Source organism: Blennius ocellaris (genome assembly GCF_963422515.1).
Source record: "Blennius ocellaris genome assembly, chromosome: 11".
NCBI classification, from domain to species: domain Eukaryota; kingdom Metazoa; phylum Chordata; class Actinopteri; order Blenniiformes; family Blenniidae; genus Blennius; species Blennius ocellaris.
Window position 1 is genome coordinate 5,032,298 of NC_137660.1, and position 19,324 is coordinate 5,051,621.

Below are 19,324 nucleotides of genomic sequence, written 5' to 3' on the forward strand. Positions count from 1 at the left end.
TGTGTGTGTGTGTGTGTGTGTGTGTGTGTGTGTGTGTGTGTGTGTGTGTGTGTGTGTGTGTGTGTGTGTGTGTGTGTGTGTGTGTGTGTGTGTGTGTGAGAGAGAGAGAGAGAGAGAGAGAGAGAGAGAGAGAGAGTAGGAACCAAGAGCAGCAGGATCAATCACAGTTTATTGTGGTGATCAGCAGTGACCCAGGTTTGTATCGACCCTTCCTGTGTTAAATCAAATCCTGTGATAAATCACCTCCAGAGGAAGGCGGCTGGTTGTTGGTTCTCCGGACTGGTTGACATGGAACAGTTAAATGAAGCCTGAGTGCAGCCCTGCTCTTCTCTGTGGCTTTTACTTCTACAATCTCCCTTCAAGAACATGTAACGCTCTTGCAGGCTGTTCATACCGCTCGCCAGCAGAGGGCGCCTCGACAGACTCGAGCAAGTCTGAGAATGATGCTTCAGTTGCGTTTTACCTGGCGGACACAGCGTCTCACACATCTGTTTCTTTCTACAGATGAATTATATTAAGATATGGTTGCAACCAGCTCCTTTAGTAATATAAGCTAAAGTAACTCATCTGGAATTAAACCATTGGCTTATGAAAACGTCGGTGTTCACTGCAGTTCTATTGATTACAATAAGTCTCAAATACAGTGTTTGTTTTACAAGGTTCACATGCATGTGTTTATTAAAAAAATAACTATTCTATACATAATAACATATATTCAATAACTATCGAATATGTTTAATGAATTTAATCTAACCTTTAAAAGGTGGCGTTATTGTTTATTTGTTACTGATCAACTGTGAGTTACTCTATGCAAGTTATGGAGTTTAGAACACACATGCTGGATCAAACTTATGATCCAACCGTTCTGGAAGTGACGTAAATCGCTCCCTGTGTTTTAAACAGTGTTGAAAGAGTTCTTTACTGGGAGCGCTGCCCCTTCACTGCCATTGTGCTCTCTAAACCAGTAAAAACTTGCTCTGGTCGTTTCGGGAGCAAGCTGCAGCACATGGAGGCGAACTCATCATAGCTGCAGTCCTGCAGGTGCTGCGGCTGCGGGATGCTGCTCATCAACTCTGCGTCACATCATGTGTGTCACACACACTGAGGTTTCACTCTGCCACCGAGCTTTTCCTTCCGTCCGTTCCCCTTAGAGTTCACCACACACACACACGCACACACCTTGGCAAATGCTTCAGAAATGCCCTGAGGTGAAGCAAACTGCAGTTGGTGAAAGTTGTGAAAGCTGTGAGCGCGTGAAGCTGAAACCTTTTTTTTTCTGTTTCCTCATGTGTGTCATGCAGACAAGCAGCGTTTCTCTGGACAAAACCTGCAGTGACGTCAGAAATCCTCGGACCGGGTTCTTTGGACCTTCTCGTTTGAGTGACAGCTGAGAGTGAACGTGTGGCTGAAGCTGCGGTCAGTCACACTCTGTGCTTCAGTTTCAGTCCGTCTGGTGATCAAGTGCGCTCTTTTCAGGAAGCAGACAAAGGAATGTTTCTGTGGAGGCTCTGATTCATGCTGACACACACGCACACACGCACACACACACACACACACACGCACGCACGCACGCACGCACGCACACACAATTAACGTCCGAGTGAGGCACGTCGTTGTGAGTCAGGCTTTTGGAGGAGAGTCAGGTGGACGCTGGAGAACCCCCCCCTCCCACAAACACACACACACACACACACACGCACACACACACACAAACAAGAGTGAGCTTGTCTTTTTGTGTTCTTCTCACAACTTTTAAAATCGTTCTTTTTATGGCAAGACAAGGTAATACAGAAGAGGAAAAGTGCCCTAAACACGTTTTGTTGTTTGTTCGTTTTTTGTTGCTTTTTTTTGTTTGAAAACAACAACAAAAAACACGTTTTATTGTTCTTTACACGTGAAGACTGGATGAATCCGTCCAAAACAACGGATCCGTTCAATATTCTGTCAGCACAAGAAGTCGTAATAAGAAGTCGTTCTGAGATAATGACAACTCCCGTATGATTTACTCTCCCGGCTCTGCTCTGCTGTCCTCCGTGTGTGTGTGTGTGTGTGTGTGTGTGTGTGTGTGTGTGTGTGTGTGTGTGTGTGTGTGTGTGTGTGTGTAACACCTGGATGGATGCGGAGCAGGCTGCGCTCCGGGAGGAGGCGGAGCGTTTTTACGCACTCCGAGAGGAGATGTGAGCGCAGCGGCGGCTCCCTGCAGGATTCAACCACACACACACGCACCGCAAGGATCCACGCGTTTCACTCATACGGCTACGGTCCGGACTGTAGCTTTCTATTTGAAACTGATAATTTGGAGTAATCAGTAAAACTTTTTTCTGTGGATTTTTTTTTCAATTAAAGAAAAGAGTCTTGCGATCCTTCCGGACTTTATGAGAAAGCCAAAGAAGCCCCGCTCTTGAGAAGGAGACCAGCGGAATATGATTTGAAGCACTGCTGTTCACTTACAGGTGACTTTCTTTTCACTTTTCATGCTTAAATGCGTATATATGTTCACTGACACTGAAGTTTCTCTCTTCTTTTTCGGGACATCAATGCGTCTTTGAAATGCCCTTTTTTCTGGCTCTTAACACAATTTCACCAGCTTCACATATCTGTGCTCCCTGAGACGTTTTCATAATGAGTCACTTTCCTTTCAAACTGTAAACATTGCCTGTTTTCTACTTTGTCTTTTGTCCCCATGCAATGACGCTGCCCGGTGCAGGTGCTCAATAATATGCCCCTCGTTACTCTGAATAATTTCAGACCAAAACAACCCTTTCTTTATCTTCCCTTCCCCATTCAAGCGATTAAACTTCCACTATCGGGTTTTTATGCTCTTTTGTACAATAATTAAAAACAAAAGATCTCGGATTTTAAATGCACAATTTTTTCATGATCTGTACTTTCTGAGATAACTCTATAATCTTCGAAGTGTTTTCTCAGTCGTCAGATTAGGTTTTTGTCCAGTATTCTTTCCATTTTTTTCCCCTCCCCTCATAAAAGCACCTGCAAGTTTTGTTCAAAATGTCCACGTTTCTGTGAAAACCAGTTTTCTTCTTCGGACTTCCCTCTAACAAACACACCAATGCAGGCAGTCATAAATTAGAATGTGTGCACTGAATCCATGCAGATCTGTGGGCACTAATATTATGAAACCCCCCCCCCCCCCCAAACAAAAAAGGAACCGCACGGGTTAGTTGTCTTGTTTTGGTTTTTAGGTGTGATTGTGATAAAGCCACATTCAAATCGGAAACATGCAAATGAGCATTTTGCAAATCCTCTGTTGTGCTGTTTGAGTTTCCTCTGCTCCGTCTTGCTCACTAAAAGCATCTCCCAGCGGACTGCCATTTAGCTACTGGGGTTATTTATCATTTGGCTGGACTGGCTGCCTCTTTGGGTTTTAATTGAGTTTGTCTCTGCTCCCTTGGGTTGTAGCTGTCTAAATGTAGGCAGTGTGGAGCCGCTCCTGTTGAGGATGGAGGGGCTCTTCCTGAAGGTGATTCACTGCCCCAGTGGTGCTATGGTCACTCGCTGTAGAAGTGCTTAGTCTTCAGTGCAGTCATGATTAGTTAATTCATGATTAGTAGGCTGATACTGAAGCTTTGTGTCACCATGAAGCTTCCAGTCACTGTGGGTTATCGCTGTTTTTGGTGGTTTTTACTAACAAAGTTCTATTTATGAGTGTGACAGTGACTTTAGTGTTTCTCTCAGATACAGTCAAAGCTTCTTTTAGTCTGTGGTCAATGTTTCAGTGCTTTTCATACAAACTCTTTTCTTTTGTGTCTCATTTCTGGAACAGAATGAATCTCAATTCACTTCTCGCCCTGGTCGTCCTGTGGGCTTCGTGCCTCAGCGTGCAAGGCCGGTGTGATAAATCCTCTGAGACGAGCAAGCTCAACCTCTCGGTCACCTACGAGCTGCCAACGTTCACCGCAGACTTTCCAATCCAGAACATGGTCACGCTAGACGGGGTCATCTACGTCGGTGCTGTGAACAGAATATACGCTCTTGCCCCAAATCTCACCAAGCTGTCAGAATACCACACAGGCCCGCTGCTCATCAACGAGACCTGCGGACAGAAACCTGCAGCCTCAGGAAGCTCGGGCAACAGGGTGGATAACCATAACATCGCATTAGTGGTGGAGACCATTTATGACAAAGGATTGTACAGCTGTGGCTCGGCGGATAACGGTGTTTGCCGCCGTCACGTTCTCGAGGACGATACCAGCCGGAAAACAGTGGAAGAACAAGTCTACTGTTTTGCTGACAAGGTGAAGCAGGGCCAAGGTCGACCCATCGATGCAGATGTGGTTGTCAGCCCCTCTGGATCTCAGGTGCTCAATGTGGAGAGCAACATCATCAAGTTCTTTGTTGGGAACTCCGAGATTCCAGGCACAAGGAACGTATCGGGAAGTGCAATGCATCCCCATACCATTTCTCTGAGGAAGATGAAGACGAGCCAAGATGGCTTCACTTTCTTCTCCAACTTCTCATACATGGACCTCATTCCATCTCTACGTGGAAACTACTACCTTAACTATGTGTACTCCTTCCACAGTGGACCCTTCACCTACTTCCTCACCGTGCAGCGGGTCAGCAGGGACTCTCAGGCCTACCACACCCGCATCGTCCGCATGTGCTCCTCCGACTTCGTGATCCGCCGTTACGTAGAAATGCCCCTGGAGTGCATCAGCACCGACAAGAGGCGGCGCCGCTCAGCGGAGGGCGTTAAGGTGTTCAACATTCTGCAGGCGGCAAACGTCACTAAGGTGGGGAACGACGTGGAGCTGCAGAGGCAGCTGAAGGTCGAGGAGAACGACGACGTGCTGTTCGCTGCCTTCGCTCATGGAAAGCCCAACTCTCCGGAGCCAACGTCCAACTCTGCCGTCTGCATCATGTCCCTGAAACACATCAACAAGATGTTCAACTTGTACATGCAGAGGTGCAACACGGTGGACCCATTCCACTTCAGCGGATCAGACAGGAAGTCCTGCTACAACATGGTAAGAGCTCGGAGGGGGAGGGGCTTACTGTGACAAGGTTTATCTTTCTGGAAGTTTTGCAGTGCCTTTGTTTGTTTGGAGGAAAATGCAAATGTTCATTTCTCAACGGTCAGAAAAAAACACAAAAGACAACATTTGTCTTGCAAATGTTGTCTTACTGATGTTCTTGCTGCTCATCCATTCTTCCTGAGCTCTGATGTGTTTGTAGGTTGAGTCTTGAAATGGCAAAGATACATTTTCTGTTATGATCCTTATCAATTTAGGTGAAATATTGGAGCAATATTGAGACTGTTTGAATCGTTGATTGATTGTGGGCTTCTGCATTGAATACGGCTTCTCTCATATGAACATATATGGCATTGCTGTTATTTCCACGTGGAAAACCAAGACTGACCATCACCATGATGTACGTTGCTCACGTTAGTACTTCAGATGGATGCAATAAGTTTCTATCATCGGGTGGAGTTATGGGCCCTGGCTGTTTATGTTCTGCAGGCAGTTTGTTTTTTGTGGGCCTCAGAGCGTCCCTGGTTATTTGGTGGGCTCAGGTGCACTCAGACACTGTGCCTACTTGGTCCTTGACTAAGTGCCCTTGAGCAAAACCTGAAGCATGACCTCCTGCTGAGCCCGACTTCCTGTTGTCGCAGGGAATGTCAGCCCAAAGTCTTTCTTCATGTGTGCTTCACGTCTGAAGATGTAGAGATGTGTGTGTTTTTGGTACCAGTGGCTGCTGGACAGAGATAATGATGATGGCTGAATGTGAAGGTCAACATCTTCTCACTTCCTCTGAGGCCCTGTTTACAGAACAAAAAATACAAGTGTAATTGCAAAACTCTTGTCCCGTTTGGGGTGTCTGTTTACACGTTAGTGGTGCTCGGAGCCACCACAACCATCACTTTTTCAAACTGCCTCCCGAGGTGGAACTTTTCTTTGACTCTCCCGACTCCCCTTGCAGAGGCTCCGGAGCTCTATTACTGCACATGAACAAACATGGCGGCCTCAGTAATAGCATGACTCCCAGTCTGTATTCTAATTATCGTCTAATTTTGTTCACATTGGTGGTTTTATAGTTGAGATTCACCGCTACTAGCATCCAATTCATCATCTGTCCATACGGATGTCGGGTTCTCTCCATTGTGTTAAAGATTATAGCTTATTGTTTTCTGCCCATGTATGTGTGTGGTTTCATTACAAAAACAACCAACAATGCCACCTGGTGGCCTGGCATGCTAACTACATTGTTTAATGTGTTTTGCCTTTGCCGTGTAAATGCAGAACTTTTTTTGAAATGAAGGAGGTGTTGTCACCTGAACCATTGTTGTGTAAATGCAGCCTGAGTCAAGGAGATTGGATTTTCCATTCTTGTGTGTTTTGCGGCATAAACCTGTCGGTGTCTGAAATGAGATGATAATTAATGTTGTCACGCGGAGGTTTCTAAATGATGGCTGATGCTGAAATGAACTTTTCCCCTTGAACATGATCTGAATGAATGAACTGAAGTACAAGATGGAAAACTGGTTTCAGGACAACTCAGCTGAAAAAGTGTTTATTCTGATTTTGATCTCTTTGTGATCTCTCTTTGAGTTACCTCAGTGCACATGTAGAGGAACATTGACTGATGCAGAACGACATGTGATCGACTATTTTCTTGATTCAGACTAAACATTTCAGCCTCCTAAACATTGTTTGTCCACTAATGTTGATGAAGGGAGAAAAACCTCCAAATTAAAGCGGTAAAGCAGCATTTAATCTTTGTGGTTATGATTTAATTTGTGAGCCACTGTGCAGCAGAAACCTTCCTCCATCAGTACTTACACCAAATACTTCGGACTGCGTAAAGTTTTACTGCCCCGCTCTGCTCCGCTCTTCTCCTATCCATCAGCGACAGCTCCAATCAGTCAGCTGAACCTCCCGATCAATAACTACATGAAGTTAACTGCTGCCCTGCTCAGAGGCTCTGTCGATACTTACTGCCCCCAAAAGTGACTTCATCTGCACTTCACCTTCTCATCCATCAGTGCTGCTCCTCTTCACCTCCTCCATTTGCTCTTCCTCTTCTTCTCCTCCTCCTGCTCCTGCTCCTCCTCTTCATCCTCCTCCTTCTGCTCTTCCGCTTCTTTCTCCTCCTGCTCCTCCTCCTCCTGGTCCTCCTCCTCTTCATCCTCCTCCTCATCCTCTTTGTTCTTCATGTTCCACAATGAACAAGTTCTCAAAGGGCAAGCAGGTACAGGAGTAATGACAGTGCTGTGGAAACACCCAGCTCACCTGTGTGTGTGTGTGTGTGTGTGTGTGTGTGTGTGTGTGTGTGTGTGTGTGTGTGTGTGTGTGTGTGTGTGTGTGTGTGTGTGTGTGTGTGTGTGTGTGTGTGTGTGTGTGTGTGTGTGTGTGTGTGTGTGTGTGTGTGTGTGTTCCCATGGAGACTATTTATTTGAGGTATTATGGACTCGTTAAACGTCACTGCATTCACTCTCATCGGTAAAAGATTTATTGGTTCTTCTGCACCACAAACAGTTTGCAGATGCAGATTGCTGGTTTTGCATGTTTTGTCAAATGTATTTCTTTTATGTACTCCTCATATGAATGTTTTGTCAAACTTTGTTATTTGAGTAGTTCTTATCATTGAAGCTCTCCTTGCGGGCTTCCAATACTTCCTGCTCATCGCAACAGGACCTGAGCTCCAATGAAGAGAAAGTTCAATCGTTTTCTATAAAACGATAAAAAGGTCTTCACTGTGCCCTGTCCACAAGCAACGCTATGTTTTGAGTACCGTGGGTTGCGATATAACCCGATCGGGTCTTAAATGCTTGCCATGTTAGTGTGTTGATGTGAAGCATCGTCGACGTCTTCCGATCTGTCCTGCTGTTCTTCATGTAAACCAGGAGAGCAGATTTGATGACATGTTACAAAATGTTTCTGGCAGAGGTAAAGAGAGGAAGAGTAGAGCAGGATTTTCACAGATTGCAGAAGCAGATGGTGACTTTAGGAATCCTAATTATCTTCATTGATTACACAGTACGTGAACCTATGAACAAAATGTTATGTAATCTTTACAGCTCCTTCAGGATTATTGTGAGTCCTCCCTTTGGACACTGTTTGAAGCAAGTATCAGTTTCACTGGGATGTTTTTGCCTCGTCTGATACCTGAGCCATAAGATAGACTAAAAAACAGAACGCATTTGTGACTGTGGGGTAACCATCTTCATTTTATGGCTTTGGTCGAGTCCGTTCTGCAGGATCGTGAGAATGTGCATCTTCAAATGACCTTTATCATGATGTCATCACTCAGGGTGCCTTCAAATACCAGCGGGCTTGCCCATGTTGTTTTGACTGTATTTTCCCAGAATGCGTTGCTTCTTGATGTTGTCTTCAATGTTGATCACAACATAACACAGGCAATCTTTGCATCAGGGTTAGTATTTATCTTTTTTAATTTTTTCCTTGTCCTGTTCGGCAGCTTGGGCAGACAATATGATGTGATTGACAGTCTTCTGATGTCAGAACAGTTTTTACTCTTGCAACAGGAAGAGACGAAGAGTCTCCCCATGTTGCTGCCTTTATTAGAGGTTGGCATGACTGCCATACACGACCGGGGGGGGGAACGCTCAAAGAGAGAGAGGAGAGAGAAGATTGAGAGGAGAGAGAGCAAGAGGGTGGGGAGGGGGTGGGGACATACAATACCTTTGTTAGTGCTACATATATTATTTACAATTATCAGACTGATCCAAATATTTTCCAACTGTTGTGAGATTAAACCACATTGAACCTGAGCAGCTCTATCTAGACAGTAACATGATTTTCAAGCAGTTGTGGGGGGGGGGGGGGGGGGGGGGGGGGCCTGCAGCACCACCCCGGCACCTGGCGGCCCCCTAGACCCGGGGAGGCCCCGACAAACCACCCCAGAGAGCCACGACCCAACCTGGAAGGCACCAGATGGAGAGTGCAGAGAAGACCCCCCCCCCCCCCCCCCCCCAGGCAAGAGGGGTCCACAAAAGAAGGATAAAGGGCGCAGAGTCCCAGGCCCTGACCCGAGCTTCCAAGCCGGGACCGGCCGGAGGAGGACCCCCTGGCTGCGCGGGCAGGGAGCCCCCACGATCCCGGTGGTGAAGCCCGCTGCACCCCCGGACCCCCCACCACCCCCAACCCAGCTGCCGAGTCCTGGACCAGCACCCCCCCCCCAAAACCAGGAAAAGAGCGAAGGCGGAGGACAGGCCCACCGCCCACCCCTACGAGCCCCAATCCCCCCCCCCCCCCCACTCCCCAGGCCGCCAGTCAGGCAGTTTTAAATACGTTAGTATTTATCTTAAATGACAACAGTAATCCACATTATGACAAACCTGACGACACAGAATGGAGAGAAACAACCACGAGTGGTGCGGTAACTTCCTTTCAAAGAAAGTCAGCGGAGAGAAGCATCATCCTCCACCGACTGGAAGCGGGAGACGTGCTTTAAGAGTTTGTTCTGAACAGACGATGATGCAGAGTGTGTGTGTGAACAAAAACACCGTGGAGCTCTAAGTTCAGACTGAGGTTCAGGAGATTCTCACTAAACCACCAGGACAGACGTGCAGCAATGCAAACACATGCAGATACATTGTGTGTGTGTGTGTGTGTGTGTGTTTTGATGCGTCACTCGTGGTCTTGACAGCCTCAGCAGTGTGGGGGGGGGGGGGGGGGGTAATGTGAGGAATGCTGAGAGCTGGGGGGGCCGGGTGGAGGTTTGGAGGGTACTGCATATCTGACTCTCAGCGAGCCGTGATGAATGGCTCAGGGGGCAACGGGGCATCAGCAGCTGGGCGGAAGATGATCCTCTGAACCGGCGGTGGCAGCCGTCCACGCTGCCAGCGCCCTTCTTTCCTGGCCCCCACCCCCGCTCCACCCCCACCTGCTGTCAACACCTGTGGGAAAGTGGAAGTGCCACCAACAATGGCAAGAAGACTGTTTTTAATTCGGAGCAATTTTGTCTGTTAGTCATAATTCATGATGTTTGTGCTTCGGTTGAAGAGGAACACTTCACACTAGCACACAGACGACATGAATAGAAGATTATTTACCTGCCGCCACTGCAGGGGTCCGAGGATTTACCCCAGAAAGGTCCAGCTCACTCTGTCTGAACCCTGACATCAACCTTCTTCACCAACACACAGAGGCCCATTGAAGAGACACATTTCCAGTAAAACGCTTCACTTTTGCATTTTGTTTCAGAAAAGGTTTGTGTTTACATGCAAACATTTGGAACATTTTGAAAACAATGTCCATTTACACAGCAACACTTAGAAATGCTGCAAACGATGCAGTTCGCTTGTTGGGCCTCATGTGAACAAATATATATGAGTTGTCAGGCACATTTTATTTCAGCAGCCCAACTTCATCATGAATGGGCCGAACTGGTAAATTAGTGCCATAATAACCTTTTAATTTCTCCTCTAAAACATTTCTCTTTAATATTTTCCTTAGTATTTTCAGTGAATCACAAATGTTTGATTGGCAGCTATTTGACAAACAAATGTTTTACCGGTATAATCTGTAATTTTGAATGGATGGATACTTGGAGCTGTTTCCTGCCAAATCATTCAGACTCCCGAAAACACCTTGCAGGCTAATGAAGAGAGAGGCGGAAGCTCAGGACAAGAGGAAGAGCACCAAACAAATTCCAAATCACAATGCAAACGTCAGTTGAATCACTATCAGATGGATATCAGAAATCACACGAACTCTGGCACAAAGAAAAACAGTTGTAACTGATTTTAAAAAGACGACGTAACTTTCACTTCTTCTGTCAGGAAAGAAAGAGCTGGAAATAGAACAGAACAGAAGAAGAAGAAGAAGAAGCCGGTCACACGTTCTGCAGTGGTTGAGATGTGAAACGCTGCTCCGAGGAAGCAAATATGGAAAAAGTCTGGAGTCGCCTGCCATGAACTGATGACTCCTGAAGCCTGCTGAGCCGCCGCCGTCTCATCAAAGCCAGAACCAAAGCAAACAAGTGGAGCCTTGCGCCTCTTCACCTCCACTGTGTTAAACCAGGATGTGTTGAATATGCAGCCAGCCTCTCTCTGCTCAAACCCAAACAGCAGCTCCCACGTGACGACGGCACCTACTGTTTTCATGCCTCCGAGTGAGAGCGCCACTCTTCCATTATTGCATTCTTTCCTCTTGACTCACTTGATTACAGGGTGACATCAGGTCTTCTGGAGGTACGGGAGCTTAACGGTGCAATTGTTTCAATTCAATTCAACTTTATTTATATAGCGACAAATACAACACAGTCGTTTCAGAGCAGGTTGACAGAAAAAACTCACTAAATCCACATGAGCAAGCATAAGAGACCCTGGAAATGAAAGATTCCCTTTTTAATAGGAAGAAACCTGCAGAACCAGGCTTTCTGCTATCCTGGTTGGGCTGAGGGGATAGAGGAGAGAAAAGTAATGGACAGACAGAGAAGAGAGAGAGAGAGAGATTAAGGCTCTTCCTGCATTGTGTGTCCCCAGAGCGTTTTGACTCTCACATGGTCCACGAATGCGCTTGCAGTTCCATTCAAACGACTTTTGCGTGTGCATTTCATAACATAATGTAGCAATACAGAAAATATCTCTACTTCGGGTTTCAGGCGTTCTTCTCCTTTTGCAAAGTTTTTGATCTTTCACGCCATCTGGCTATTTTTACAGTCTTTTAAACTGGGATTGTGCAGATTGGGTTTGTCACACAAGCGTTCGTCCAGGTTGCTGTCCATTGTTGTTGTTCATGGTTCTGGATCATGCGTCGTTGGTGCCTTCAGTCTGCAGGGTCACAAATATTGGGCTGCACACAGTCGTCAGAGGGGTCTGCCCCGACACTCGCACAGGGGGGTTGATGAGGGGCACCCTGTGGATGCAGGAAGTATGAATTGGCCTTTAGTGGCATGTAATAGTGACACATGGTGAATGAGAAGTGAAAGAAGCTCAGTCTAGTTCCTCCGTCAGTCTTAACTGATGACACTGTCACTCAACATTTTAACCCAATAGCAGCGTCGTGCTTCCATCAGAGGGTAGCGATGAAGTTACTGCTGGCCCCCAGCAGACAAAAGGCGTTGTGATGCATTCAGAGGACAGAGGAGATTTGATCGCTATAAAATATAACCAGTTGTCTTCTGGATACAGTTGATAAAGTCACTAATTGATTCCAGACACAGATTTCAGAATCACTTTTTAATTATTAAAAAAAAAAAAAAGAAAAACGAAAAGTAATTTTTGATAGGGCTCGTAGGACCTGCAGGGCAGCACCCTGCTGCCCCTGACTGCACACCACTGCTTAAAAGTAGAGACTTTGTCAGCCTCTTTAACTGAAACTGACTTGTTCCACATGAGAGGAGCCTGAAAGCTTGAAGCTCTACCTCCATTCTCCTTTTAGAACCTAGGAACCTCCAGTAAGCCAGCACTCTGAGAACCAAGTGTTCTTCTTGGGAGATATGAGACTAACAGTTCTTTAAGATATGATGGGGCCTGGTTGTTAAAAGCTTTAAAAGTTAGAAGAATGATTTCAAATTCTATTCTAGATTTAAGAAGAAGCCAATGAAGAGAGGTTGGTATTGGAGTGATGTGATCTCTTATGCTGGTCCTTGTCAGGACTCTCGCTGCAGCATTTTGAATCAGTTGAAGACATTTTGCAACCCCATAAGTAAGGTGGAACAATCACGTTCCACCTTACTTATGGCGTTGCAACATTCTTCTCTGAAAGCTCAAAATTTATATATTATTCTTTCAGCATCACCCTGTGTCAGCATGTTCCTGATTGTAGATATATTACGCAGGAGAAACAAGGAGGTTGTGCAGACTTGTTAATTGATTGCCTGAACTCTCCGAAACATTTTTAAAGACGATTAACAAACTAAAGTGCTTTCAAGTGCAGAGATGTTCCAGGTGGCCGCCCTTCGTGTTTTCCATCCCCTCTTTCAATGCTCCCGGGCTTGTCCTTTCTTCCAGGTTCACAAACAAATTGTGGTGACAAACACCTGACGCTGTGAGCCTGCAGAGGAATGATCTGTAGATTAATGAGCTGGATCCAGTGGCAGATGGCAGGTAGACTCTCTGGGAGATAAGACCAGCTGTAAATTCATAAACCCTCTAAGCGCTCAGAGGGATGCATACTGGAGTGAACTGAAGGTTATTTTTGTTTCCCGCTGCACCAAACTGCACATTTGTGATGGAGAAGTCCCAGCCCAGGCTGAGGGCTCAGCATAAGAACTTGTTTGAAGTTTGTAAGTGGGGGTTGTCAGTTCAGACGTGCCTCTTAACTCCAGTTTAGGCTGCAAAAATGATAAATGTTGTCATGACGAGTGCTCTCTATTCAGCTGTCTGCCTGGTGGGGCGAGCATGCTTTTCTTTTTGTTACTGCAGGGCAGCTTCTGTCTTCAGGCTCTTTCAACTACAGGAATCTCAGGGAATAATTGCTCGTCTTCATCGGAGACACCAAGTAGCTACTGATTACTGTCAATTTTTTTTCAATGCACTGCTCACTTTATAGCGTGTGTGTTGTATAATGTCGGTCTTTATTTAATCTGTGTTTTTAAAGGCAGCGTGGTTCCTAACAAAAAAGGCTTTCATTGACCTGAGTGAGAACTAGAAAATCAGCAGAAAACAAGTGATTTATAGAAAAGCCAAAATACACAAAGAAGAGCCAGTTTCTTCAATTGAACTGATTATTGATCTTTTACTAGCAACTAATCTAATTCTCATGTATAAATAAAAACGATCATCACAAAAACCTGGTCATCTAAACCAGGGTGTGAAGCACATGTTAATTCAGAGGCCATACAGTCCAATTTCATCTTCAGTCGGCCATCATAACCTTTAAATTTACACTTTAAAAATTTTCTTTGTCATAGCACAGGGTATACATGATGAAAATGTCAATTACAATTACTCCGGAAAACGATTACAATCTCAACCTAAAGGCAATTTTAATTAAACTTTCTGGTGCAAAATACAGTGAACTTATAAAAACGTAGAAACAGTCAAACTAAAATCATTCAAATTGCTAGATTTGATTTAGTTTTAAGGAAAAGAAAATGAGAAAAGGATAAAAAGGGAAGGAAAGGGGGGAAAAAATTCCAAAAATTATTATTATATTTTTATATTATTAAAAAAAACAAACAGGGGAAACTAAATAAATTAATAATATAGTTAAAACTGCTCTGACAATTAAAACAAAGTGGCTGTATTTGTCTAGAGCCACAAATTAACCAAAAAAAGTCTATGAAAAAAATTATTACAAATCTCTATCAAAGCCAAAACATGTAATAAAGACTGTCTAAATTGTACTTTCATGAATGCAACCTCGGTTTTTGTATGTATAGAAATTTTATTTACTTGTTTTTTTTCTCCATTTCAGATAAATAACTTTATTTGGTGCATGCAGCCCCCAGTACTAGACCAACCAGATTTGTGTTGAGGAAGATGTTTTGTCTCTTTGTTGTTTGGAGAATCAAAATATTGGTTGATCTTATGTTCCAGAGATAAAACATGCAGAATCGGCTTCAGATTGGAGACCTGTGAGAAGATTTCTGGTGATGGAGAGCCAACAAAACATGTATTCCCAGAAGTCAGTTGAGGAGCGTTTGAGTCCCACAAATAAAGAGTGTGTGCAGTCGAGGTCAAAATTATCATTGGATTAGCATCGACTTGAGAAAACCCACCGAATGCTGATTGCTTTTAAATTGAATCTCAGGCCTGACTGATTATAGTGTGTGTAATATAATTCCAGCCAGCAGATGCTTTGAGCAACGGTCATTTTAATTATCCTGTTTTAATGAACAAGTTTCAAATGGGAGTCGAAAAAATACCAAACAAGCTGCCAGAGAGACTCATTGATTTCTCTGCGTGAGCTTACTAACGGCGGAGTCGAATAAACACCCACATACTGGACGAGGCAGATCTCTGCTTCACTCGGCTTCACTGAATTCCATTTATTTTGTGTCTGAGTTATTTTAGATGCTTCTTGTTTGAAATCCACCTGGAAAGGGTTTTTTTTTACCCAGTTTTTTCATAACTAATGATGTGTAAGAAATGCCTTTTGTTCTGTTTAAAGTAGAAATTGAAAATATATTCGTTGAAAACAAGATAAATTAATCTCCAAACATGTTTTTGCCTTTTTTTCTAAATATTAAAATCTGTATTATCTCTATAGATCACTATTATAATAAATATTTCTGTTTTAAAAAATGTATGTAAAGGAAGAAATGTTATTACATTTTTTTATTTAGCTAATTAACAATTAGTACATTTTGTCCTTTAAACCAGGTGGGACATTTACTGTAACAAGTAAATGAATATCTATGTAAAACACTTCTTTTAAGTTCTGATTTTCTCCAACAATTTTGCACACAGAAATGTACCTGAACACTTTTGAGTTCATGGGCCATATTGGACCAATTTGAGCGGGTCAGACTGTAAAATAGTGACATAATGACCTTTAAATTTAAACATTTCTTTGTTGTGGTGCAGAGTATACATGGTGAAAATAGGAAAAGACAAGAAGTTTAGAAGCCTAATTTGTCATTTCTATGTAGTATAATGCAATTACAGGGGCTGCTCCATTGTGCATCAAGTGCACAAAAGTTCACGTTAAAGCTTCTGTGTACATGTGTTTGGTGCTTTTATTACTTACTATAGTTTTATTTCTAGTCATTGTCTAAAATAATTCAGCAAGGCAATGGTGGAATGTATATAGTTCTGACTGAAATCCTTACTTTTCTCATGTAACGAAAACAATAAAAAATTGATCCCAAAAAAAGTTCACATAAAATGTCTATATTTGAGCTAAAACAAGCAATTACTACAGAAAATGAGTACAACCTCAACACAAAGCCAATTTCAGTGAAATCTTCTGGTGCAAAAACTTCTCCGATAGCTGTTGCATTATGGGAGTTTTTATGCGCTTGCCCCGACAGCATGACTTTGAGGCTGAAGCCTGAGTGAAACTTAAGGCAGTAAAAGAAGCGAGCTCATCAGACTCAGACGTCTTGTAATATGTCCTCAGTTACAGATGGATCACTCGTCACTTGGCAGGTCTCCGGCGTTTCCTGCACTTGTCGTAGTTTTCCACTGACACAGGGAGGGATTGAGGCGATTAGACCTGCAGCTGTCTCACAATACGTGGATTTAAGGTGCAAATGTGTGAGGTGTGCGGCTGATTCAGGTTGTCCTGCAGTTGGAAGTCCGGGTTCTTCAGCTCCACATGTCCCGGCCTGCTCACGGCATCACTCAGCTGCTGTTTGTTCGCTTAACTTCATCTCCACACGAACCACCAGCACAGAACAGCAGGGTTTACAAGCACTGACGCATTTACAGCATCATTGTGTCGAAAAGGGTGTGAAACATACGGCCACCAGGCCGAAACAGGCCCATCAGGAGACCCGTGGTCTGGTATGCAACCAAAGGTTTTAATGAGGGAAAGTGCTTTTCTCATTTTGTGGTGGGAGATGTGAGACAACACTGACAGCTAAACGTGTGCTACCAGAAAGCTTTCAGTAGCTTTCAAATCGGCTCCCAAGGTGGAACTTTTCTTTGACGCTACCAACCACAGTTAATTTCAGGGAAAGTCTGCTTCATTTGGGCAGGTGTGAAACTCCCCTGGACTCTGGTGCGGATCTGCCCCCCCCCCACCCCCCTAACTTTTCAGAAACCTTTTCATCCCCACTGAGAGCGAACCATCTCTGCATCGATAAAACGAGACGGCTCTTCTGCCTCGCATTCAGACGCAGCATCGAAAACCTTTAGAGGGTTGAAGGGAAATTAGAAGTGTGTTTTACCTGCGTGGTGCCACACAGCGAGCTAATCCCTCCTTCTGCGGCCCGAACATGAGCATAAACAACATTATGGAAATCCACACGAAGCAGCACTGCGCTTTACAAATTCCCAGTTACCACAGATGTCGCAGATTTGCGCCGCATGCCCCGGCGTGTCTGTGCCACCGCTAAGCCGAGTGCAGCACCACGTACCGTCTCGACAAAAGAATGAAAATACGATGTTCTTGCCCCGTCCTGTCCTCTGTTTTGATGAGGATGGGTGTGTGTGTGTGTGTGTGTGTGTGTGTGTGTGTGTGTGGGGGGGGGCGAATTGGTAGTGAGATGTAGATTCTATCTGCTGTGTTTCAGTGGTCTGTGTGTCTGCGGGTACACACTGATCATCACATGCTTCATTTTCACAAACAAACACACACACACACACACACACACACACACACGCACGCACGCACACACACACACACACGCACATACACGCACACACACACAAAGTGTTTATGGATCAGACCAGCATTGAACCTACAAGCAGGAACAGTCAGAACTCTTTGTTTATCTGATGATCAGTCAGTTTGTCCTCAAACAAAGTTTCACAAGCAGTCGATCACCGTTCTTCAAACATTCACTCGTCCAGATTTAATATTAAACTATGCATGTGGATGTCACAAAACACAAACTCTTTGTTGTTTAATAGACTCGTTTGAGACTGACAATAGACACAGATAAAAAAAAAATCAATAGATGTTGATCAGAATGTCAACACAGAATGAGGTGCAGTATACAATGTACAATGTGGTATAATAAATATCACAAAGAAGCAGAAGAAGAAACCATGTAAAGTTTTGAAACTGAAGCTTTCCTCTGTTTAGCTGCTGAACACAACAATGCTTCGAGTGAAAGTGTTTGAGAAGAGTTTATGGGGATTACTATTGCAACAACACATCATCGGCAGAGCGAATCTAACCCACTCACGACGCTCCATTACCAGCTCATGTTCCCTGTTCGTGGTGAAAAATCCAACGCTGGTGAATCCTGCTTCACAATGAGAGGAAGAGGCGACATCGGAGAATCACAAAGCAACGTGGCTATGACCGCTTGGCCGCCACAAGCCAATTCTCCTAGTAGAAGGATTGTGAGATGGCCTGTATTCATCCTGAAGGTCAAGGTCAAGCGTTTGCCCTCCTGCTCTATTACTATTTAGGATAAATATTGCAACAACACAGCATCAGTGGGGTAAAACTAATCTATCTCACGACGGTCTAAACCCGGCGACCGTTCCTGATTGGTGGTTGAAGACTGGTGGTGGGTTAGCTTGTTTCCACCCTGATCTTCTGGTGTGAAATGAGAAGGAAGTTGCTTCTCATGTCCACAGCTCTCGGTGTGTGAGTCCCGCTGCAGCCTCCGCTGGGTTCAGACACGTCTCCCAGCCCACAGAGAGACTTGGTCAGTGGCCACATTCATCCAGAGCCTCATCCGGTATCAAATATCTAGTCTCACACAGATGTACCCTCCTGAAGGTCACAGTTTGATGAATCTACTGATCTAACCACTGGTCTGATGCTTACTACGCGGAACGTGACGGCTCATAACTGCTCCTGAAGCTGAAACTTTCTGCACGTTGGTTGCACTCAGGCTGCACTCGGCCTCGTCCTATCTACAGGCATTTCCTGGAGATTTTCTACATGATTTCACACTCACTGAGCCTCACTGTTTAGTTTTCAATCCACTGTTAATCATTAGCCCTGGAGTCTCGTTTCTTGTTTTGCCGGAACGCTGGAAGTGCGTGCAGATCCTTCAGTGCAGCCTCTTTGTATGCACAACTTATCTTTGTTGGCCAGATAAAGAGCAGAGTAGTAAATATGCAAACCGCCAGTGTCTGCAAGCTGTCCTCCAATAAATGGGCTGGGAAATAACCAGCAGCCAAACATCAGGCCACATCTGTCAGTTCTTTTTTTTATTGCTAACTCTCACTTAGTCAGAATAACAGACATCATTTGTGTTTTCTGTTTGTTCACATCCTCTAATTAACTACTATTCAAAGAATATTGGGGTGTATTTGAGTTTTCCTCATTTAATTAATAATCAGCCTTGAAGCCAACAGAGACGCATTTTATCAACCCAAATGGAGATACTGCTGGCTCACTTGTGGCTCTTCAGCTCCTCTTTAGTGGCTCCATGAAGTTTTCACAATATTTTGCGATCGTTTTTATTTTATATGCCAGTTTCAAACATTTCTAATGTCTAATCTCCTAGCTAAAAATAGCTAAAGAAGTCAAAGGACTTAAAAGAAAAAAAGCATGCATTATTTGAAAGATGGATAAAATAGTTAAAAAGTATTCCATATATATATATATATATATACAGAAATAAACAGCAGTAACAATTACAGCTAAAATTGTTCTTACCATTAGAAAATGGCTCAAGTGGGAAAGATCAATGAACAAAAGCTGCAATTCTAAATGCATTCTCGATCATTAGCATTTTTTGCGCGTCGAGACACATTTCATTTGGTGGGAAATGGTGAAAATGGGGACGGTTGATTTTCACACCTTCATTTGGTTAG

The 19,324-nt window shown here is 44.2% G+C and overlaps 1 protein-coding gene across 1 annotated transcript in view; it reads left to right on the top strand.

Annotated features, from left to right (window-relative positions):
• Window positions 1-3,785: 3,785 nt before the first annotated feature.
• Window positions 3,786-19,324, top strand: part of met (MET proto-oncogene, receptor tyrosine kinase) — a gene marked incomplete at both ends in the record, with an annotated part of 100,805 nt that continues 85,266 nt past the window's right edge. Inside the window, one exon of the mRNA XM_080505522.1 lies at window positions 3,786-4,988. Within this exon, the coding sequence (XP_080361648.1) occupies window positions 3,786-4,988 (1,203 nt within the window). The remainder of the gene's footprint in view (window positions 4,989-19,324) is intronic.